The sequence below is a fragment of the Mugil cephalus genome, chromosome 10 (genome assembly GCF_022458985.1).
Source record: "Mugil cephalus isolate CIBA_MC_2020 chromosome 10, CIBA_Mcephalus_1.1, whole genome shotgun sequence".
Lineage (NCBI taxonomy): Eukaryota > Metazoa > Chordata > Actinopteri > Mugiliformes > Mugilidae > Mugil > Mugil cephalus.
In genome coordinates, this window is record NC_061779.1 from 24,389,786 (window position 1) to 24,414,063 (window position 24,278).

The following is a 24,278-nucleotide window of genomic DNA, read 5'->3' on the forward strand; positions in this document are numbered from 1 at the left end:
TGAGGCCTCTATTTAAAAGTTTAATAAAACAATATTGTTGTTGATATTTTTGGAAATGCACTAGGATTTCTTTCTGAGACTTAGATGAAATGATTGACCTCACTCCTGTTTGTGGGTTCTGTTTGCAGCAGTAGTCAGAAGGCAGTTATTTTAGCTTAACATAAGAAGCATTATTGCTTTCTATATAATTTATAATGTATTCTTTGTATACCGCTTAATAATTTAGACATTATCTTTCATCGTCTGTTCAAACAAAAATGTGCACATTTTAATCTTAGTTTGACTGTACACGACAAACGCTTCCCAAAAGAAATTATAACTTGGGAACAAAATGACACTGAATCAAAAATAAGTGTCTTTTGTCAAAACTCTAAAACATATTAGCCCATTATAACTTTTATAACAGAAAACATTCAAACACAAAATGCTATGATGAGGTTCACAGCATGTAAACCTTTCCACTGGTTGTTTTGTACAGTAGTATGAGGACGCCGGCTCCCAGCGTGCCCAGAGCAACTGTGGTCAGGTACCCCATCCTCCTGTTTCTGGAGGATGCAGGTTGAGGAGGCTGACAATTATCTTTGGCTTCATCCATCTGAGGAAGGACAACAAAGTAAGAGTCGCTTAGAGAACACACACACTCAAATTCAAAGATGACAACACATCATATCCTGCTGTAAGTACCACATGACGTCCTGCAGGAAGCAGAAGGGTCGCAGGTCATGTGAACCAAATCCCGTCTGGATTATGGGATGTGTACTGGTCAGTTTTACCTTGACTATGTGAGAAATATCTGCTCAGTTAACTTGTGGCTGGAAATCGATGACCAGCTCTTTTTGAAAGTGAGAGCATGTCTGGTCCCATTGTACCACAACAGCATGAGTCGCAAACCTTAGTCACCAAAGCTTCCTGTGCCAAATCCTCAAGGATTCATGAGCCTAGTGCAGAGTCAGGTCTTGGTCATGGTCAAGTCAGGGAGGAACTAAGCTTTTCCTAAACCCTCATGTAAAAGGGTGACACAGTGCCACACAGACTCCGATCATGTGAGGAAGTTGGAAGATACAGAGAGTTAAATATCTATTTTTCTTCCAGTAAAAGAAAAACAGATTGGATTAGGTGAAATGGGAACTTGTGGTTTTGGCAACAAACCCAGACACCTTACTACGTCCTGAATCACCGAGACATCACCAAGAAGGCCACTGTACCGTAACATTCTGGTACATGCCAGGAAACTAGCATTCCCACAGTGCATAGACAGATGCATACCTGACAGATATTTATATATTCATATATATTCATATATTTCTTTCTCACAACTCAAAGTACTTTAAGTTGTGTTTATTTTACAGTAACCATTTTGTATTGTTTAATTCAGTTAAGATAAGAAATCTTATTTCATATATGATCTTGACATGGTGAACAGATCAAAATGCTACGGTATCATTAGTTAAATAAAAACGCACCTGATAATGATTGTTATCAGAGTCGTATTCTGATGGGGGCTAGTTTACCCCAACAGAGCTCAATGCATTACTTATGTCTCTGCATTACTACAAAGACTCCAAAGACACTAAAATACACCTCTCTGTGTAGGCACAGGGCCAACCAGGCTCTACAGTTCAATTGTCTGTGATCACTATTTTCACAGTATGCACTCTTCCATTAGCTGATGTGGAGCTTCAGGGGATGAGGGAAGCCAGTATGTGTTCACAACTGACAGATCAGTCACAGTCAAGCTACCAAAAACCATGGAAGGCTGGAGCTCTGCACAATGTTGTGTGAACTAGAACAGAGATTCTTTTTTTAAAATTACATGAGCCAAGACATATGGTGTCATCAAAGATGTATTGTGTGCAGCTGTCAACAAATCCCTGTTTACATGTAGTGTTCCTCACCCAATCACATGTGTATACTTGGGGTGTGCATATTAAAATGTGAATTATTGTTATTCCTTTCTGCCACCACCTGATCGGTAATATGAGTTCGATGGAAGGAACGTGTATTGTGTCACCTGTGTGTGTGACCACATCTATGTGTACGACACACAAAAACATAAAAAACAGTAACTGTGTGCTTCCAGCTCCTTCAGTCAGTAAAGTTGCTGTTTATATACATGTCTTCAGGCTGATGTATTGAAGAATTTGATCCAATAAAAGATATGAAAGCGTATTAACATAAATGTTTCCAATGAGGAATCGTTTTGTCATCACTTAGAGGCTGAACTCAAGTAAAACAACCACTTTGGAGAATATTACCAAATTAATAAAAGGCCATGTCCTGACTGTGATCCAGGGAGAGGGAATAATTAAAGGAGTAATCACTATGATGCTGGTACAAAGTTGCACTTGACCGTGGTTTAGTTTGTGTTCACACAGCAATCCAAAGTTCTGATACACTTTCAACACTACGCTTGCAAACAGTTTTGTGGTTCATTATAATTTTGGGGAAAATCAAGAAAGATTCTAATTAAAAATAGAGCATCTGAAGCAAGTGTGTGCACAGGCATCTGCAGTTCAGTGGTTCATGTACCAGTGGTGTCCTTATAAACAACGTGTTTAGTTTGATCAATAATCAATGCTTCTGCTATGTTGCTGCCAGACACCTCAGAAGTAGAAGTTGTGCTCTCAAGGCACACAACGACCTTTTCTACATCTGATCATATAACAACAAGCGTTTAAATAGTTTCCTGTATCTGTTTGTGGGTAACATATGCTGTCATCGAAAATAATTCACTCAAGACCGAGACCACCCTCTCAGCTCAGTTGAATTCTTTTGTAATGTAGTGCAATCGCTGTGTTCACACCAGCCCAAATGAACCGACTGGGGTGGGGGGAATGGTTCCAGTGTTAAAGCACCCGCAGATAGCAACAAAGATGGAACTGTCAAACAACCAAAGAACAGAGTGCCCATGGCTAACGCTGATTTATCCACATTATTTCTTAGCACACAAATTTAAAGTTCATGCTTAGATGTTACTCTTAATGTGTTTCTTCAAGAAAAAATGTTTTAAAGCACTGTGTGCATCACACCTGCTTGTGCTGCCAGCAGAGTCCGTGATAATGAGCGTTTCATAGCTCAGGTTAGATTTTCTGTTCATGTCTGTGAGTGCATATGCGCCTTCCTCCTCGTTCTTGGAGCCAGAGGGTCCAAATGGGCTGCGTTGGCCGTCAGATTCCTGCCTGACACGACCAAGGACCTCCTCACCACCGCTATCAAAACACACGCATCTCTATCTCCTACTACTCCACCTCCTTACCCCTGCCTCAGTCTTTTCTCCCCTCTTAAACTCCCTCACCCCACAAACCTGCGTCCTCTCCTCGCTTCCTTCCCTGTGCCCCCACCCTAGCCTTCCCATCAGCCCCCTCAGCCCCCTCAGCCCTCCGCCTCATCGTCTGTGCGCTGACAGGTCGATGTCACAGCCGTGCTGACTTATGGGCTGTGAGGATTCTGCCCTGTCAGGAACGACTCTCTCCTCTTAGAATACAAATGCAAATGTGCACGCGCACACGCACGCACTCACACACAGAGTCAGGTGCATACACGCAACCACTCCTGCACAAACCTGTTGGAGCTCGTCACAATTCATATAACTCAATATGTAACACACACCATCACACGTTTAGTACATGTTGATTTTATTCCTCAGTAGTAAAAGGAAAACCTACACAGTCAGCTTTGTATGAAAGGAATTTAAACCGTCTTGAAGTATGTGCTCGGGGCAGACCAATATTATCAGCAGGAAAAAAATTAAAGGCTTACTTCGTGGATGTGTATGTTTCAGTGTCAAGGCACTGGATGAAATGCAAAACAAATGATATTCCACACATTTTTTATAAGCTTAAGTTTTTAGTGATATTTTCTTTCAAAATGCTTTTAAAACATTTTAAAATACCCTGCCTTAGTGAATACAGTAACTGTCACTTTAACTTTTCCGTATCCAAACATAAGAGCATAAATTCATACCTTTCTGCATCAGGGGCTTGTAATTAACATTGAGGCTGTGTGTGATTATTGCACATGTTTTGTGAAGTACACACTTATTTGCTATAATCAGTATTTTATTACACATGTTTTTTTATCAGGTCTTTATCAGGCTCTTTTAAAATAAAAATAGCAGAACGCTCAGATGCCTGTTTGGGCAACAGTATTTGTGAGGACTAGTTTAATATCACCAATTTAGAGTCAGGCACTCAGTTGTAACGACCAACAGCAAAGTAAGGATGCCCTCACAAAGACAACAATTCAGCCGTGTGTGTGTGTGTGTGTGTGTGTGTGTGTGTGTGTGTGTTGACCTGGAATAGTAGATTGCGGAGGCAGATGACTTCCTTCTGCAGGTCTTTAGTCTGGACCATTAGTTGGTTGCAGACAGCCTGGCCCTCCTTCTTGGGGTCTAGTGAGAAGACCAGCTACTTGAAGGACATGAGACACAAATAAAGTTCTATTTCACAAATGTAGCTGGATGAGATAAGTCAGCAGACTCCAGGTCGTAGGTTGAGTAGAAAACCCCTAATATACTGTTTTTTTAAAAAAAAAAGTTAAAAAAAAATTAACAACTGAACTGTACATGTTGGAAGAGTGTATCAAATATTAAATGACAATCCACAGGCATGAAAAATGAAGACTCTGTCTAAATGCCAAAACAGTGCACTTACTCACCTTAACACTGACTTTGAAACTACATCAATTAGCAATGACCTCAGACCTCGTTCAACACTCTTAAAATGTATCTGAACATGTACTTTGAACAAAAACCATCACACAATTTAATGAGCTTGAGCATTAGCATCAAACCCTTGTCAACGCTCGCTTGGTAATTTGGGCACCACATAGGACGGTATGTACCTGAGACGGATGGCTGGGAAAATGGCGGATGACGTCCTGAATTGCCTCCGTCAAGTAGCAGAACTGCTGACTCACACTTATGAGGAAGTTTGTTAGCTCTTCACTCCTGCAAAACATGAGCAACTTGTGAAAAAGGCCACATGAAAAAACAAATTGAACACATGTTTAAAGAAAACATTCCCAACGTAGCCCCCTTGGGAACTGAATATTTGAGACTCAAAGTTGTGAGTTACTAACATCCTATACTACTGGTTGAACTGGTTGATGGATTGATGAAAAAAAATAAACATTGGTTGAAACACAAAATTTGTTCAACCACAACTGACTTACAATGACGACTGCCTGATCCCAGTCTTCAACAACACAGAGGTCACCTGACAGCTCACGCATGTTTTTGGGGCACATGAATACAGGTCTAGTTTAATGCTCTATGAGCTTCAAAAACTGAGGTCAGGAGGTTTACTTTCTTAAAAAGAGTGAATCTTAAGATGAAAAACAAGGCAATGTCTGTTGAAGATGCTCCAGAATGACAGCACAGACAGATTGATGGTTAGGACCAAACTTTGTGTTAACATTCTCCATGCATTTTCCTGGAGACCACCTCATCATACTCTATAGAAAACTGAGCAGGTGGTCAAGCCTTCTCCCCACCTCCTCATTGTGTTAACTCATGCTGTCATCCCTCCCTGAAAACATCCACCTTAGATGATTAGTTATTTATATTCATCAACCTCTTTGTTGCTCTCTTCCCATTCCGTGGTCTTGTGGGATATTGATAGCTCTTATCTTAATGGTACACTTCCCTTGGCGAGGACTAGGCAGCCAGCCGTCCCGGCCCTCCTCGCACTCTGTCAGAAGGCCGAGTAAACACTGTCAGTCAGCCGGTGCTGCACCCTCACCTCCCTTCTTCCTGCTGTTAGTTTATCTAGGGGGCAGAGAGTGATGATGGGCCCGGGTGGGAAGATTGCCGAATGCATAGGAGATGTTATGGTTGAATGCTGATAGAGGGTGCACAGTGCCAATGAAGTTTATTTATCCAGCCAAAATCTATTGGGCATAGCCATTTTCTTCCAGCAGCTTCCAGCAAATGACTTACATGGTGAAACATGTTCACAAACAGGTTCATTGCACACATTTCCTTAGACCACTTGAGACTAATAATAGTTCTGTCACATCTCACTTGCCCAACATTGACGAGAAGTGACAGTGTGCAGTCCCAGCCCGAGGCCCATCTCAGTCCATCTATGCAGGGCTCAGACTTTATCCTAAACAGAGTTACATTGTAGATTCTCCCAAAAAGGCAGTATGTGTATATGCATGAGGCCAAGCGCATAGTGAATGTATCATCTCAAGGTTTTTTTTACCCTGAAAAACTCTTAAGGTGGTTCTGCCTTGCTCAAGATCAAGATCCAACCCAGTCATCAACTTTCTCCACTGGGCAGTCTCTCATATCCGGCAGGTAAGGCTGAGTGGAGCTAACGAGCCTAGTTGGGCAGAGGATTCATGAAGTGATTGGGTGCGGTGCTGTGACTGCGTTTAACCTCTACTGTTCGCTCCTTTGCTCATTGCAACAACCCATCGCCTCTCACCTTACAAATCATTACAACTCCGCTTAAACCATTAAGGCCCAGCTCAGGGGTAGTCTATGGAGATGAGGGGGAGAGAGATACTGATCCAGAACAGTGAGATGATCATAGGGTTGATGTACGACTTCCAGTGGAGGAGGACAGATAGAGCATTACAAGAAGATGAAGGCGGGCTGAATGTGGGGGAAGGTATAAGGTGTGTGGCTGACAAGTGTTTAAAAATTTGCTACAATCGTCAACTTTGTTTCTAGCGTTGTGGCGAGTGTTTGTGGAATATATATTTTTTTTTTTCTTTTGCAACAGACAGCTTATCAGACATTCCAGTGGACTGAGTATTTTCACATATTGTAAGGATTCTCAAACACCTTTTGACAAGTTTTTCAATATCATAATCTACAGTTTTATGTTTGGAATGTACTGTGTATAGAGACTGCAGTGTGTAGAGAATGAATTTGTTGATCAGACTAGTCATTTAACACTTAAAAAGAATGTAATTCATACAAGGTCCTGTTGAATACACATTGCTATAAATACTGATTGACTTAAAGATGTGGTATCCTACCCAGTGTCGGATACCTCCAGTTGGCTGAATGCGTCAAGGTCCACTTTGTCAGGATTCATCTGCTGCACAGCACTCAGGAGCTTCTGCTGGTCCTCTGGGTCTGTGAGACCAATCTGACAAATGCAATCATTTTCTGCATTGTAGATCAGTACTGAAGGCATTAACACAAAAACTGTCCTACATCTTTTCACCTATTTATATGTGAATACTTCAAAATTAAAGCTCGAGTCTGCACCTTTGATAAGTAGATAAAATTATAAACATACACTATATTAACAAAAGTGTTCACTCATCTGCGTTTACAAGCATATGAACTTCAGTGACATCCCATTTTTAATCCACAGGATTTAATGTAACGTTGGCCCACCCTTAGCAGCTATACAGCTTCAAGCTTTCCACAACATTTGTTGTGTTTATGTGAATTTTTGACCATTCTTCCAGAAGCACATTTGTGAGGTCAGACACTGATGTTGGACGAGAAGCCTGGCTCCCAGTCTTCATCTAATTCATCCCAAAGGTGTTTCATCGAGGTGAGGTCAGGACTCTGTGCAGGCCAGTCCAGTTCTTCCATGCCAAACTCTTATCCGTGTCTTTATGTCCAGTGCTTTGTGCACTGGTGTGCAGTCATATTGGAACAGGAAGGGGTTCATCCCCAAACTGTTCCCACAAACTTGGGAGCAAGGAATTGTCCAAAATCTCTTCATTCAGAGTTCCTTTCACAGGAACTTAACACCAATCTCCTGAAAAACAACCCCACATCATAATCCGCTCTTCACCAAACTTAACACTTGGCACAATGCAGTCAGACAAGTACCATTCTCCTGGCAACCGCCAAACCCAGATCGGTCCATCAGATTGTCAGATGGAGAAGCGTGTTCCTTCACTCCAGAGAACATCTCCACTGCTCTAGAGCTGCCAGTGGTGGCGTGCTTTACAACACTATATCCGACGATTTCCATCGTACTTGGTCCTGTATGACTCGGATGCAGCTGCTCGGCCATGGAAAACAATTCCATGAAGCTCTTCGCATTGTTCTTGAGCTAATCTGAAGGCCACATGACGTTTGGAGGTCTGTAGGGATTGACTCTGCACTTCGTGGCTTAGTTGCTGCTGTTCCTAATCGCTTCCACTTTGTTATACTACCACTGACAGTTGACTGTGGAATACTTAGTAGCGAGGAAATTTCACGACTGGACTTGTTGCACAGGTGGCATCCTATCACAGTACCACACTGGAATTCACTTAGCTCCTGAGAACGACCCATTCTTTCACATACGTTTGTAGAAGCAGCCTGCATGCCTTGGTGCTTGACTTTATACATCTGTGGCCATGGAAGTGATTGGAACACCTGGATTAATATATTTAGATGGGTGAGTGAATACTTTTGGCAATATAATGTGTATAGACCAAACTGTACAGTTAAAAAGAGAGCGCACTGTATCCATTTAATCTCTTCTCATACACAGATATAAGTAGCTACTGCTTTCTTTTTCAGGGTCACTCACAAGCCTGGCAGCAAGCAGCAGAGCTGACAGACACACAGATGTTACCAGTCATCATCTACCTTCTCAAGGTCCTCCTTCTCCAGGGTCAACAGGTAACTCCAGGTGCTGTCATTTTCCTGTGCAGGCGTGTGAAAAGTCCGAAACAAAAAACATTGCTCAGCATTTAGCGAATCAAAACTCCAACATCTGCTCCTTGTTCCGCGACCAGAAACAGATGTACCTGCATGAGTTTTTTCTGTATGGTAACAAGTAGATACCTGCACTGTCAAGCTAAATCCTCATATATCACACAGGGTCTAAAACATTAGCTGACCACCCGTTTAAGCAAATCCAGCTCCTCGATCCATTATGAAGTAAAATATGTAAACTACACATCTCATGAAACGTTCCCAAGCATGTAAATGTCACACTGTCAATTATATAGCAGTGCTCAACACATTCAGGATTATTATATCACAGCCATTACTATTATACTGTTCTGAACCAGCTGAAATTGCATGCTACATCTGCTCATATAGCAGAGATGGATTGTGCAGGGATGGAGTAAACCTTTACTAATTCATTCAATAGCCTAACCATGTAACCCCCTGATCTGATTGTTTCCGTCTGTGTGGAATTAATGTTCTTTGTGCACATGCTTGTCCCAAGTGGTATAAACATTGGGTGAAATGATGAGTATCTGGCAAGCACAAAAACATAGTGCTAGAAAAACAAGTTGTTCAAAAAAGTGTAAAGATCAAAGCTTTGATGTGGGCAGCACCACTAAAAACATAGGTCTGTCACAGTCCATCTCTGTATATTCTGATTCATGCGGGGGCATATAAATATCTACATCTTACGACATTATTTATGTAGCATCCAGGTTAATAGTTAAGGAATTCCTGATCAGAACTATTGAGATTAGGAAGAAGAAACATTGTCCATGAAAATAATCAGTGAAATAAAACAACAGAAGGGTTACAAAAGGGTAATGCACATTCAAAAATATACACCATATTCATCAATATAGAGTGAAACACAACAATCATATTGCAGTGTGCAGTCTGGCACTTACAGTCAAGATGTCAGCAACGTAGCCAAGATCGAGGCCTTCTAGGAGAAGCTTAAAGTCATCAAGCCCGGTTACACTGAGTAGGACAGAGATCTCACGTTAAAATCTTAAACTAACCGGAACTAGTACGTTTTTCCCCAGAATGGACCAGTTGGGTTGAAGACTGCATTATAATTATGAATAGACTTTTATAGCAATACACAACCATACTGAATGGAGAAATTATCTTTAAAATATTTATGTTAACGGTAGACACAACAGTATCCGTGGTTCACCCACAGATCCAGTTTGACTGTTGGTATGACAAGTTCGATGATGGTCAAACCATGTGAAATTATGGTTTTAACTTCATTGCAGCTGACAAAAGAGAAAGACTGATAAAAATGTTTACAGGGTGTAATTCCTAGTGCTGGACATAGTCAAATCTAATGTTTCTGGCTGACTGTTATTACCCAGCTGCGCCTGAATGGAATAAACATTCAAGCAAGAGGTTTATTGTTGTTTATGTCTGGATGAACAGGGTTCAACAACACCTGCCACACAGGCACCATTTTGCTGCAAATCCAACAGGGGGCGATCTGCAAACGGTCTGCAGTGATGAGTGGACTATTACTTGGACAACAGACTCACTTCAAGCTAATTTACACAGCAGTAAGAAATACTCAGCCCCAAATGTTAAAAGAAAGTAAAAATGACGTTAACTGTTTGTTTCTACTGCCAAGACTAGACAGGAAACCAAAAAGTAAGAGTTGGAGAACATATAGTAGTGTGATAAGCTCAAACAAGACACTGAATATAAGTCTTTAGATGTCTTACCTTTCTTTGGAAGGCAGGGGTTCAGAAAACTTAGTGAGGGTGTCAATCTTGGCCTGAATGGTAGAAATTACAAATCATACACGAAATTCATGATTTGCAGGCACCATTCAATACTTTTTATGTTACAACAGAGAAAAGCAAAAAAAAAAAAAACTTTTTAGCTCAATTACCTCAACATACCTCAATTACAAAGATATCCATACAGATAAGTGCTAGTATACTATACTAGTATAGACAAGTTCTAGTTGAACTCTAAATAGCTCAAGTATTCTTTCTTTCTAATTCCCTTTTCTTTCTCTTTGTCTTTATGAGTACAGCATGAGGGAAGTTGCATATTCAGGCCTCACAGGAAGACCACCTATAAATCAAACATATCGTGTACTGAACACATGCAGATATACCTGTCCTCACATGAGCCACCATTGGCTCTATCGTAAAACTCCTATATGGCTCATTTGAAGAAATAAGTGTCACAGGGTGACTAAGAGTGTGTGTGTTAGGGGTGGTCAAATCACAGGTGTGTGTGGTGGCGGAGAGTCGCCTTGGTTCGTCTACAGAGGTAGCGGGGACCGTGGGCAGTATAAAGGCAGGTTGTGTGCTTCTGCTGCCGGGACCGAAGGAGCTCCTGCTGTTTGGGATCCAGGACGCCACCATGTTACAGACCAATGGTGCAATAGGGGGGAGGCCTGGATCAAAGTGGTGCGGTGGGGACGCGTTCTACCCCTCCAGCGGTGCTCCCTTTGGAACCAGATATAGTTTACTGACGCTGTTGTTTGCTGGGCAATTCATTCGTTTTTAAATTTTCATTGTTTCTTTGTTATCCTAAACAAATTTGGACATCCTGCATTCAGAACTCCCAAATAATTTCAGTAATCTTTCGTTCAGTACGTGGAGTTACATTCAATGGACTGGTTGCTTTGTGTTGGACCTTTGAGCTTCTTCATATATTTTATTTGGTTAGTAGTTGCCCTCTTTATTGATTTGTTTTCTGGGACTGGCCTATGTTCCATTTCTGTTTTCCTCTAAGCTAACAGTCGACAGTCGCAGAGACCTGCTGTCCAGGGATCAGCTGCACCCCTCCTGGACCAGAGGATAGCCTGTTGACTCTCGTAGTTTTTATCTATTGTTTTTAGTCCACTTATGTAATAAAGATAATTATTTATATATACTTTCAGTTAATGAATCCTCTCTTGGTTTTGTTATTTTAGTGTGGCTGATCCTCAACAGAGAAATGTTATTCCCTATCACGGTCACTCCACTCCGTGACAGGAGGCTGTTCCTCTAGCTCATGTTTGTCATTTGTACCCATCATAGTGTTGTGATCGAATCTTAGATTTTTAGCTAACACATGAGGCTTGTGAAATTTGCTCCCACATCATGTCCATGAATCTAGGTACTGTGTATTTTCCTTACAACTGCATCCACAAATAAATTCAAAGCGCTTTACAGTCACAGTCTACCACACATCCACCCATTCACTCACACAACCACACACACTTTTACACACCAACCTGGGGTTCAGTGTCTTGCTCAAAGACACTTCAGCATTCGGCGATCGAACCACTAACCCTCTGGTTCATGAACAACCTGCTCTACCTACTGAGCCACAGTCACCTGTAATGTGACAGCTCGGGATAAATACACGTACCGTTGCACCCATTGGAGGAACGTTTGTTGGAGAGGTCAGGAGCCTTGCTATCTGTGGACATAATTGAGTGAAAGAATACTTTGCAATCAAGCAGACTGGAGACAGACATGGACAACTGTACAGACAGCACAGGACCTATGAATGTCATTCAAAAAAGATTCAGGGAATGATACTTTTAATCACAAGATTTTTTATTACGTCCTTCCGAAATGAAAAAAAATATTTAATAAACTTTTTGTGATTACCAAATTAGCAAACTGTTAACATGCGGCATTTAATGCGTCCAAGAAGAGTTTCTACCTGTGGGTGGTTGAAGATCTCAGCCAGATCAGCAGGACTCTTGCCACCCTTTGTCCTTATGGTTTTGTCTGCTCCCAACTGGAGAAGCTTCAGCACTGCCTCCTCTCTGCCATACTGCACTGCTACAGACAAAGCCTGACAAAAATATTAATGTCATTTACACACACAAAGTCAAAGCGGACTGTAAATGTTATATGGACAAAAATGATCCCATTATTGCCTAACATCAACTGTGCATTATAAGCTACAGTGTTACTGGCACATCCAAACAGTAATTCTACGATGAAAAAAAAGGTGACACACTGTGTATCCGCTGGGAGTCTGGAAGTTGATTTCTGCACCATGAGACACCAGTATGTTGATGACTTTACTGTGGCCGTCCCTGGCTGCGAGCATTAAACAGGTCATTTGAGACCTGAAAAAAGAAAACACAATTTCAAAAAAACCGCTTCTTCCAAGGAATGGTAGCCAAAGATACGTAGAATGTAATGACAAAGACACATGACCTGAGTGAAGACTCAGTAGGAAGAGCAAAGACAAGGGACTATCATGAGAGACGACCACTGGAAACCACAGTTAAGAGGACAAGAAAAATATCTGACATAATAAACTGATACACAGGGAAGAGGAGACTGGAGGCAAAGTAATTCAATAAAAATGGGGACATGAGCGAATGCAGCTCAGGGAAACCACCAGGGGGGAGCAGACACCACAGTATATAGTCACCTTTTAACTGGTTCGCCAGAACATAAAGAATCTTAACTAAGAACTGCCCAGTCTTTATTATGGTCTTAACCAACATACATATACAAATGCAAAGCAAAATAGTTAAGAATCGAGATTTTCCGCATCTAAATTGCATCTGTGGCCTTGAAATGTTCTTGAAAGCTTAGTAGTAATCAAGAAGCGCTTAAGTAATTAGTTCATCAAGCGACTGATCAAGAAATGTGATGATCGTTGTGTGGCGATTTATTGTACTAGTGACAATAAAAGGATCATATCATCATATCATATCATTTGTTAGACTGACAACACAATAAGCTTTAAGGAACTGTCATATGTCTTATCTGTAGTAATAAGTGAATTACAAATGGAAAAAGTGGTCCAGCTGAATCAAAGCCAAAACATATCAAAGTTTACATTTTGTTTGTGAGTAAACTGCAGTCAATTTTATGTTTATCAATTCGCAATTTTCCAGAGCCAATAACTGTTAACGAAGACCTGTTTTTCACTACTTTTACCTTATAGTCATCCTGCCACTGCCTTCCACCTGAACATGGGCTGTATATAGATAACTACCTCTAAATCCTATTCACCACTGGCTGACAAGAGTAGATGAGAAAAATACAGGCTGGGAAAGATTGGGGGCAATTCATCACTTTACACGTTTACCAGGAACTGTGTGTGTGTGTGTATGTAAAAGTAAAGGACAGGTGTGAACACCCCCAGACCACATTTGGAGGTGGTCTGGGTCGCATATGTCCACATGTGTCTGCATTCCTGTGGCAGTGAGAATGCAATGCGTGCTTAGTCACAGTAAGGACTGGCTACACTCAGCATGGGTGCTCCTGCATCAGAGGAGGTTTGCTTCATTCATTCAGCAAAAAAATATGGCTGAAAAGGAAAAGGCCCCGTAATTTATGTCTGTTCCTCAGTAATGAGAGCCTTTGATAATTGTCTGTCCTTGCAGCTGTTAACAAACAAAGAAAATATATAAGTGTAAGTTAGAATTTACATTGAAGGCAGTTTGATGTGTTGGAGGCAGTCTGATTACATGTATTTCTTTGTTTTATAGTGTTATGTTTTTGAGCCTGTCAAAGATGAATTGAGACACTCTTGAGACAGACAATAAAGCTTATCTTATTCTGGGAAGGCAATACAACGCGTTGGCTCCTATATTACTCTTGTCTGATCTTACAAATATTTAATGAGTACACGAGTGTGACTCCGTGTTAATTATTGATGTGGTCGTATTGATAGGTGAGGAGCCAGGTGTTGTTGCGATACATCTTTCCTCATTTAACAATGTCTTTATTTACCTTTATTACCAGAGATTAAGGTGTTCCAGTGAAAAATTCCAGGGATTGAGCAATAATCGTGTTGTGCAGGTCTAACTAACACCACGGTAGAGATCAATAAATAATAAGTTAGCGTGTGTTCCAAAGTCATGACGCACGCACATAAAACAGCGCTGTTCTCAGTTCTGGAGCAGTGGTAGAGATCCATTAGTGACAACAGCTGTTAAAATATTCTACTACGGCACAGATGATGTCAGGGTTTATTAGCATACAGAGCACGAAACCGAGATCAGATCTGGAGACACATTTGTAGACGCACGTTTTATGCCACATTTAATGGCCACTTGCGATGGGATAGCCCAGATCAGACCTTAATGCAAGTAATGAACAGGGCCAAAGAGAGAGGGCGACAAAGAAAGAAAGAAAGAGAAAATCGGGAAGCATTCAAAGGGACAATCCAGCGAAACACAGAATCACTAAGAATCACTGAAATGTCAATCATTGATGTCCATCAGAAACTGAATGACATGGACATGAACTAAATGGCCTCTAATTTCTTACAATTTACATTACAACATTTCTATTGTCTTTTAAAAAAGTGCTGTAGTGTAACACACTGCAAATTGTTTTGTGTTTTGGTGCCGTAATTAGCACCGACACTTCACAGTAAGAAGGTTCTGGGTTTGCACCCACAAGCTATTCTGTGTGGAGTTAACATGTTCGCCCTGTGACTGTGTAGACTTTCTCAGGTCCATTGGTGATTCTAAACTGACTCTATGTGTGCATGTGAGTGTGAATGGTTGTCTGTCTGTCTGTGTCAGCCCTGTGATAGATGGCGATCTGTCCAGGTTGTACCCCGCCTCTTGCCCGATGACAGCTGGCATAGGCTCCAGGTCTCCGTGACCCTCCAGAGGACGAGTGGTAAGATAAAATGAATAATGAACGAATAAAACACTGAACAAAGAAATAAACCCAAATAAATGTAGTCACTTTACTTTTACTTCAAAGGGACATGGTTCAGTTTCGCAATGCCAGTTGCAGAACAGACCACTGTGCTAGATAACGTTTTTTAAGAACTGTGTATTCAAACTAAACATAACAGCATACCAAACCAAACCTGTGGTAAAACCTGAAACAAAAAAAACCCGCTAGCTCCTGAAATTATGCTCCAAAATTATCAGAAGTGTCCAATATCACCACTTATGGCAAGACAAACTGCTGATGAATGGAAAGTACAGAAACCGTACCATTCATGTCAGGAAACACAAGAAACACTAGTCATTTACAAAGTTGAGTTTGTAAAGATGTAAAAAACATAAATAAATAAAAAAAATCAGAGGCAAGTATTAACCTACAAGGAGCAAATACTTTATGTAACAGTACCTCATTTGTATGATACACAAGACTGAATGACAACTATTCGTTTTATTGACAGTAGGGTACTTGCAATAATTCACGATACGTATCACGATACTTGAGTCACGATACATCTTTGTGATATTTTGATTTAGAATGTGACTCTAGTTATTTCCTCTACAACTTTATAGAACCATTATACAGTATATCCCAGAATTGTTATTCTGTTCATGAATCATGTTTTGTCGTGAGTTTATGTAGAGTTTATGAGTCTCTCATGAATTGCCCAGCCTTATGAATGTCAATGAGATACTTTGCCAGATTGATAAAAAAAAAAATCTTAAAGACACAGTAAAGCTGTCCTGTTTATTGGATTATTTAAATATTCACAACATAATCACAGAGCGATACTGAAGAGATTGCTCCCACTGCATTTGGTTTTAGTTTTTGCACAGTATACTGCATATACTGTATAGCATTCACAATTGTGCGTTTTTTGCTTTGTCACTCTGAGCTGAGGTGGACCGGTGTTGCCTGTGTTAGTATGCTGGCAATACAAGCGTTGGCATTTGTACTAACAGGTACAACAGGTGTAAACCCGTCTTAAATGTCAGCAACTTTTGAACGCTGTTGAAGCAGTAAAGACAGATAGACCTTCTTTTAACAATTCCAAGAAGTAAGTTAATGTTCTATCTGAACTTAAACAAATGCAACAATGATGATGACATTTATGATAAGATCTTTATTTACAAGCCTCTAACTAATCCGTTACTTCCTCTTTTCCAAGAGAAAAAAATGGTGGTACCATTGTATTTCTGCTTTTATGTAATACTACTGTATTTTCCCAAGGGTGGTTTTGCATTTTTGCGGTGAGACAGGCACAACGTCAGTCAGATACTGTTGTGTGGGTTTTGTGTGCGTGTCCTTCAGACTGTGAGTTCTGGACAGTTCCCAAACAGTCAGCTGATCGATATGCAGACAGCTCAGTATAAATATTGTTACTCCCATCAAGAACAATGACTTCCAGAAATATCTGACTGACTCACTTTACCCTGGCTTACGTGTTACATCACAAAGTGAATCTCACAATTGTATAAATACTACATTAACATACACATAAGCGAGTCATCTTGGGACTAATACATAACGAGCATGTTATCCAATTTCACACTAACCCATCCCATTTTGTCTTGTACACTGGCCGTTTCTGAAACCTTGAAACGTTGATTAATATTATTCTGCAAAGATGCTACTTGAAATTGAAGCTCACTTCCTGCTGATTCTCTTCAGCAACTCCCATGTATGTTTGCTAGGGTGGATGAGGGCATTTCATGCTTGAGGGGACTGAGCTTTGTTTTCTGCTATCACAACGGGTCCCTTAAAATTTCAAAGGAATACCTTACAGAAAATCCCAGGAGGCTTGATTGGACATCAATAAAAAAGCACAATTCACACTGCATGTGTGACTGTGGTAAACAAGTTTACAAGTTTACAGCTATTTGTTCCCTGAAGAACCAAATTCAAATAAGATGGGATCCACCATGATTTTTATGAACTTGTCCATGATGTTAAACTGAGTAACTGAGCTGGAATGGACAACGTCATTTCAGCAGTATTTAATCAATATAAACATAGATATATATTCTTCCATGTAGGAAGAATGAATTACACTGTGCAGTACTGTAGTGCAGTGACCTGAGACCTGAGTGTGAATGTTGGAGTATTAAGCCAAAATAAAATTGGACGAGGAGAAGGCTCTGCCAGGAACAGGATAAACTGCCAAAAATCCACGTGCGCAACATGAGTATGCACCAAACCAAATCTAAATAAAGCAAAAATCATATATCTATGTCATTATTATGAACTATTGAGTAAATTGTAAATGGATAAAACCATTTTGTTTAATCCATTTAGAATTTGGAGTGGGAAGTGGAAAAAAAGTGACGTGGTCTGAATTCTTTCCAGATCCACTCTAGAAGAAATATCTCTGACTTTCAATAAGTTACTATATGTGCAGCTCAGAGCAACATGTTCCCGGCTTAATGCAAATGTGGTCAGCACACATTGCTGCAGTGAAGGTGAAAAAAAAAATGTACACATGGAGGCAATGGACCCCACATCATGCTTCTGCAGGACTTTGAGAGATGACAAAGAATGCATGTTTACACTAAGGCCGAGGGACGAGCAGCTGGTGTTAATCATTGGTTTGATATTCAGACGTAAGAGGCAATGAGAAGGAGTGGGAGGTTTATCCTCTACACCCACATGAACCTCATATTCTTCTGTTCCTCTGGATGTTGGGGGCTGTTGGCCTCTCCTTTTCAATCCTCCCCTCATCTGCATCATTCTGCATCTTGTTACTTTGCTTCAAATATTTTGTCTGGGAAGGAACCAATCAATTTCCTAATGCAACAGCCTGTCCATGTGTGTCATCGGGGGGTTTCAGGTGGCGTGCATGTAATGTTATGCTGGCAGTGACAGAGTGGCAGAGAATTAGGGAAATCTAAACAACAAAGCCACTGGGGGCTGCATCCACACTTTGACACGGCAACAATCCACAGATGGTAACAGTAAAAATGCTTCAATAATGACCTGTCTTCATTCTTTTCCAAGAGATCATTTTTTGTCTACCGAGGCTGGAAACTTTTATCACTCCAATGGCTGATGAATCCTGAATTTCTCCTGTCACTTGTATGCATTTATGGTTTTCTATATCTGAACTGAAGAGACTCAGTGTTTTGACTAGGGATGGGCATTAATAAGATTTTATTAATAGAAGAAGTAGGAGTTTGTGGTTTTGTGGAAATAAAATAAATAAATAAATATAACAGAAATTTTATTCCTGTTATACCTGGAGTTCCTAAACAAGAGACAAGAGTTTGTGTAAACAAACAAATAATAAATTGGCCACTGGATCCTCACTAGCACTGTTCTGCTGGCAGTAGTGGCACTTGTTAACCGGAGACGGTCAAAAAAAAGGCACTCTTGGTATTTAATGCTGTGCGTCGTCCACACATGCTTCAGCATGTTGGTGGTGTTGGCTCCCTTGCTTGAAATTATGGTGCTGCATTAATTGCATGTTGCACTGTTACAGTCCCTTCTGCTGAAGTGAAGCTACACTTTCAACTGTTTCAGTTTCTCTGCCATCACGTCTTCCTTGTCACGTAATGTGAATGACGTGCTGTGATGTAAGGATTCGGCATGAAAAGAATTGATAAGCATAAAGGCTGATGTTATCGATGAACTCAAGCAGTTGGAACGCATCCCTAGTTTTGACAAGAGTTCACACAATCAGTGAGTTTATGCAGCATTTCTGATGTAAAACATATTCCAGTTTTTATAAATGTGCACACGCATAGAGGTACACACCAGTCAACCACAACATTAAAACTACTGACAGGAGAAGTAAATAACACTGACCATCCTGTGACAATACATGTTATGTTGGGAAACTTTTGGAGTTGGATGTGAGACATGTACTGTAATTTAGGACATGTAAGTGTAAAAATAAGTATTCTTTAATTAATTATGGATAATTATGGACGTATATGCAATATTGGTAGATGTTTTGTATTGAATGCAGCTGATATAGGTGATACGGGCACTGGTGTGTGAATGTGTGTGTGCTTGTGTGAGTGGATGGGCAGATGTGTCTGTGACTGTAAAGCGCTTTGAATACTAATAGGCAGAAAAGCTGTATATAAATGACCATTTACCATTACCAACAGACAGTAGTCTGCATTACTGAGCTAACAGACGAATGTTAACATGAGAGAACCTGACCTGTCTCAATACTAATGTAACGAGACAGAATAATCTCCCAGTCAAACTCTGCTTCCCAATAGTCATACGCTGCCTCCACAGCCGAGTTAAGGTTAAAAAAAAAAAAAAAAAGTTTGACAAAACTAGTGATGCAGTTAAGTCATGTTTCGTAAAGTCAGAGCATCCTCTGTTTTACATACATACATTCAGCTCATGTTTTGGAACTCTGCCTAAGATTTTAATATTTAAAATGGCTTTGGACATTTATATTGGCAAAAACATGTTTACTGGGTTTCATTCAAGGTTATAAAGTAATTTCTAAAATCCTCCTGCCCACCCTTTACACTGTTTGTTTGTCTGTCTGTCTGATACCCGTCTGTACATGCACATGCCATAACAGGACATTCCAAACAAAACACAAAAATATACACAAACTGTATGGAGCACAGTGGTGCATAATGCTACCACATGGCAGCTGAACATAATGAGAACCATCAAAGGAAATTTGATCCGGCCCCTCTGTTTTTTTTCTCCCCTGTTCTAGTCAAGTTTGAAGTGTTTTTTATATGGCTTAAATCAGAAATAGCTTGACTGAATGTACCGTGTTGAAAATCCCATAAATATTTGGACCTGAAACCTGTCTGTATCCTCCTCACCTGTCCACCATGTTGGGATCAGCGTTTCTGGACAGCAGAAGCTCCACACAGCGTGCAATTTTGTCTTCGCTGGCAGATGCCATGCAGCTGGCCATGAGAACCGTGCACTGATCTGTGAACAAGAACAACAATTTTAAGAGTCAGTTTTATTCAAACAAACATTTGTTTTAGTGCTGATTATTAAAAATTACATTTAATTAGCCAAGCATAGCAAGCTGGCACCACGTAAAACAACAACTTCACGTAGTAGACATTGGGTAGCTTTTTGTAGGTTAGACAATGTCAGGTTCAGACTGACATTTTGTTTACTGGTTGTCCATTTCCACCAGCACATCACTTAAAAAGCTTATAGTCAAGTTGAGGAGATCTGAAGGACTACCTAATTGCTCGTACATATAACAGCAACGTATAAGATCCTTTTTCAGACCTTCATGTCACAAAGACTCAGGCAGTTTATATGTCTGGTTTGGTTTAATCTTTATGGTTGGATTTTACTCTTGGTGAACACTGGCTACAAGTCATTTAGATTGCAGCTGGCGATATCAACCTTTGACCTTTTCTCAGAGCTACAATGATGCAGTGAAGTGTGAAACAATTACGAGTTTTTGGTTCATGAGTCTCACTTCTTTTCTTTATCCCCACAATTTCCTTCCTCTAAAAAATTAAGAAAACTGTATCTCTTGCCATAGGCTGCGTCCCAAAGCACAGTGGCCCACCTTTATTACTGCAATGTCAGCAAAAGGAATGGAGCTTCGCAGACGGTGGCAGCTCCTGTAGGATTACTAGATGTAAGGTACATTTTTAATAGATGATGAACATAGCTAGCTTGTGGCTTTATAGTCCGTAGTGTGACCATAGCATATTTTGTCACTGTTTTACATTTTTCTATTGAAGTTAAACATTTTGTGACTGCCTAAAATATAAAGTAAAGTGATGTCTCATGCTCCCTGAACCACTCTTTCACAGTTTGAACCCTATGAATCCTGGCATTGTCATCTTGGCATATGCATGTGTCATCAGGGAATAAAAATCCATTGATGGAATAACCTGGTCATTCAGTATATTCAGGTAGTCAGCTGACCTCAATCTTTGGGCAAAATGTTACTGAACCTAGACCTGATTAACTGCAGCAACCCCAGATCATAGCACCCCACAGGCCTGTACAGTAGGTACTATGATGGGGCCCTCAATTAACCTGCCTCTCTTCTTACCATGATGCCTCATCACTCTGGAACAGGGTCAATCTGGACTCATCAGACCACATCCATTCCTTTGCTCTAACATTTTTTCTTTTTCCCCCAGTCAGCGTCACTGATTAGGGGTTTTCTTAAGGCTATTAGATTTTTTTTTTTTTTTTTTAATTTTGAATAATGTGTTGGACAGTTCTTAATCCAATTATAGTAATTTCTGCAATCTCCTTAGATGCTTTCTCTGTTTGATGCAGGCCAATGATTTGACCCTTCAAACAGACTAACATCTTTTCCACGACCACGGGATGTGTCTTTACACATGGTTGTTTATGAAATGAGAAGCTACTCACTCCATCAGTTGGGGTTAAATAACTTGTTGCCAGTTGAAAGACAATCACTCATGGAGTAATTAACTAAACTCATATATATTTGGTTAAATCCAGGTGGTGAGGGTTTTTGGCCTGGCAGTGTACATTAGATATGCCACAACCACGTGCAAAAAAAAAAAATGTCAGCTACTGTATGTTCTTGTAGGGCCAAACTTTTTGTCTAAAAGACAAATGTTCATTAGCAAATTTGTTTGGAGGAAAGGAGAGTACCTTGTTTTTTCACCTCAATGAAGTCACACGTGATGCTGTAATAAGGAAAAGATATTAACTGATACCAGAACCTAGCAATGGAGACGGACTGCTGTTTATCTGGCATCAGGAAGTGTGGCAGCCTTAATGTGGCTCTGTGACTTCAGAGGAATTGTCTCGTTATCTTACATTAATAAGAGCAATCTGAGACCGACGGCAACACACTCAATTCCTGTTTAGTTCCGGCAATGACTGCGTCCCCAAACTGTATGCATCACAGTTACCATCTAAACGTATGTGTGTGTCTCCCTCTAAGTGTGTGTGCACAAATAAGTGGGCCTCTACATCTGTATGTGGGTTTCTGTGTCTTTGTAGCTGCGCATGTTTGGCTCTATATCTCTGGGTGAATGTGTGTGTGTTTATATTATGTATGTGTGGGTGTAAACCAGACTGCCTGGTTTGCGTCTATGCAGGACTGGAGTAAATAAATCTGAGGCCTGAGAACTGATGGGAGGGCATGACAGCAGCAGGGCGACCATTATCAATCACTCGCGCATTCCTCCGCTCAGCCACGCTGCTTGGACCAACGCCATCAGGAAGTGACCACACGTCATCCTCCCGTTTAATTGTTTCCTTCACCTGCCTCAAGCATCAGACGCCAAAACCATGTGAAATCAGTCACACAGTTTAACTCGGCATTCTAGGCTGAGATTTAATTGACTTCAGATATCAACAACATGTCTAGTGTTGAGGTTCCAAACTTGGGTTTGGGGATTCGCACAGCCCAATGAGGATTTCCAGCTGACAGCCAAGACATTTAAGATTAAGGTTGTTTTAAAATATGTTTATAATAACTGCAATGACAACATTAGATAAATACATTATTTATCTGGAGGGATAAATAAATAATATGTTCATAATAATGTTCACATCAGCAACAAATACCTCTCCTCCCCTACTGAATCTGCCATTGCTTTTATTAGGAAACTTTGGGTAAATTACACTTTTTTGGGAAAACGGAAAGAGTTGGATATTTTTTGTGATTCTGAGCAGGTTTTGTTAACATTACGTACACGCAGAAGTACATACACACATTGAGCCAAAATGTGGTACACATTTAAGACAAAGACTTATGGTATTCCCTCGACTGTTAACAGTAACATGGCGGAAGATGAGATGAGGCACTAATCCGAACAAGAACAATAAAGAACAAGAAGAGTAACAAATAGAACATCTAATGATCATGATATGATCGTGTTCTAAAATGTAGTGGAATATTTATGCGCATGTAAATTAACTGACAGTAACGACATAACCAGTTTACCGTAATCTTATCAGCCTATGCAATTCAGTTTAAGAGGCCATAAAAAATGAAACATGAAGCCTTATTTCTGTCCTGGAGACAAGTCAACTATCTTCGTCCCCACTAAAGGCCACACAACTGTGCAATAATGAACTGCTTCATACCTGCCGATATGTTTACCGTGTCCTCGTGTGAGGAACTCGAGGTTCTATTTATATAATGAATACGGACTTAAAGAGCATTGATCAGTCAGTGCGTTTACATGCAGAGCTTAATCAAGATAGGCTCGAAATAATGTGCGTGCTAATTTTGGTGCAGGTAAGATATGCGCTATCCCTCAGATGGTTATTCTACCAGCTCTGTTTACCTTCTTCTTCTGCGACCGGCTTTATTGAATGTTTTTGTTCCGGGGTCACACACGAGCACAGTGGTTGAGGAGCATGAGCACACACGTCGTCCAGTTAAAAGTCTGATTAAGTGTATACATGCTGGAGAAAACTGATTTCCAATGACATTATCTGGGGTCTTAATCGAATAAGGAGAACTTTTAGAACTTTTAGTCGGAGTAACGTGTTTACATGCACTTACGTTCTCCGGTTAAAGTCAGATTAAGGCAATAATATGTTTTTTTCACATGCATGTAAAAGTACTGGGTGAAGATAAACAACAATCCATTAAAATAGCTTTTGTGCCAACTGTCATCATTTTTCAAACCCCGAAAATTGGAGACTGTGAATAACTCCAGTGTAACTCCAGCTGTTACTCTAGTTCAAATGTGAGTGCCCCCAAATTAAAGCTGGACTGCATTTTAAAATGCAGCTCATTCACAGTAACTTGTATATGTTTGTAATCAGCTAAAATACCAAGTATCATTGTCAAAACTGTCATTAATATATGGATTTAATTGTGCATTTTTGCTTCAAAGGTTTTAATCCAAGTAAAACTGCAAAGCATTTAGCATGGAAGAGTTTTCCTCCCTGCTTATTTTACCCAAACTGACCTCAATCCAACAGATGCCTTCAATTTTTCTTGCTTTGGATGAGAGTGCAGTGTGCATGAACTAAAAACAACTCAAAGGATCAGCAGTGTGTTTCTGCAAGAGTTC

General features: G+C 40.4%; 1 protein-coding gene across 3 annotated transcripts in view; it reads right to left on the minus strand.

Moving 5' to 3' along the window:
• Positions 1-242: 242 nt before the first annotated feature.
• The window catches only part of asz1 (ankyrin repeat, SAM and basic leucine zipper domain containing 1), a 29,208-nt gene continuing 5,172 nt past the window's right edge, over positions 243-24,278 (minus strand). Inside the window, exons 4-14 of one of the 3 annotated variants that reach the window (XM_047597280.1) lie at positions 20,103-20,214; positions 12,614-12,725; positions 12,311-12,445; positions 12,011-12,061; positions 10,363-10,415; positions 9,550-9,622; positions 8,555-8,611; positions 6,991-7,103; positions 4,843-4,948; positions 4,293-4,406; positions 243-595 (exon numbers count right to left, since the gene is read on the minus strand). In XM_047597280.1, coding sequence (XP_047453236.1) covers positions 440-595; positions 4,293-4,406; positions 4,843-4,948; positions 6,991-7,103; positions 8,555-8,611; positions 9,550-9,622; positions 10,363-10,415; positions 12,011-12,061; positions 12,311-12,445; positions 12,614-12,725; positions 20,103-20,214 — 1,082 coding nt within the window. In that variant the 3' untranslated portion in view covers positions 243-439. Of the gene's footprint in view, positions 596-4,292; positions 4,410-4,842; positions 4,949-6,990; positions 7,104-8,554; positions 8,612-9,549; positions 9,623-10,362; positions 10,416-12,010; positions 12,062-12,310; positions 12,446-12,613; positions 12,726-20,102; positions 20,215-24,278 lie in introns of all 3 variants that reach the window. The other 2 variants (XR_007113599.1, XR_007113600.1) reach the window with 2 other exon arrangements.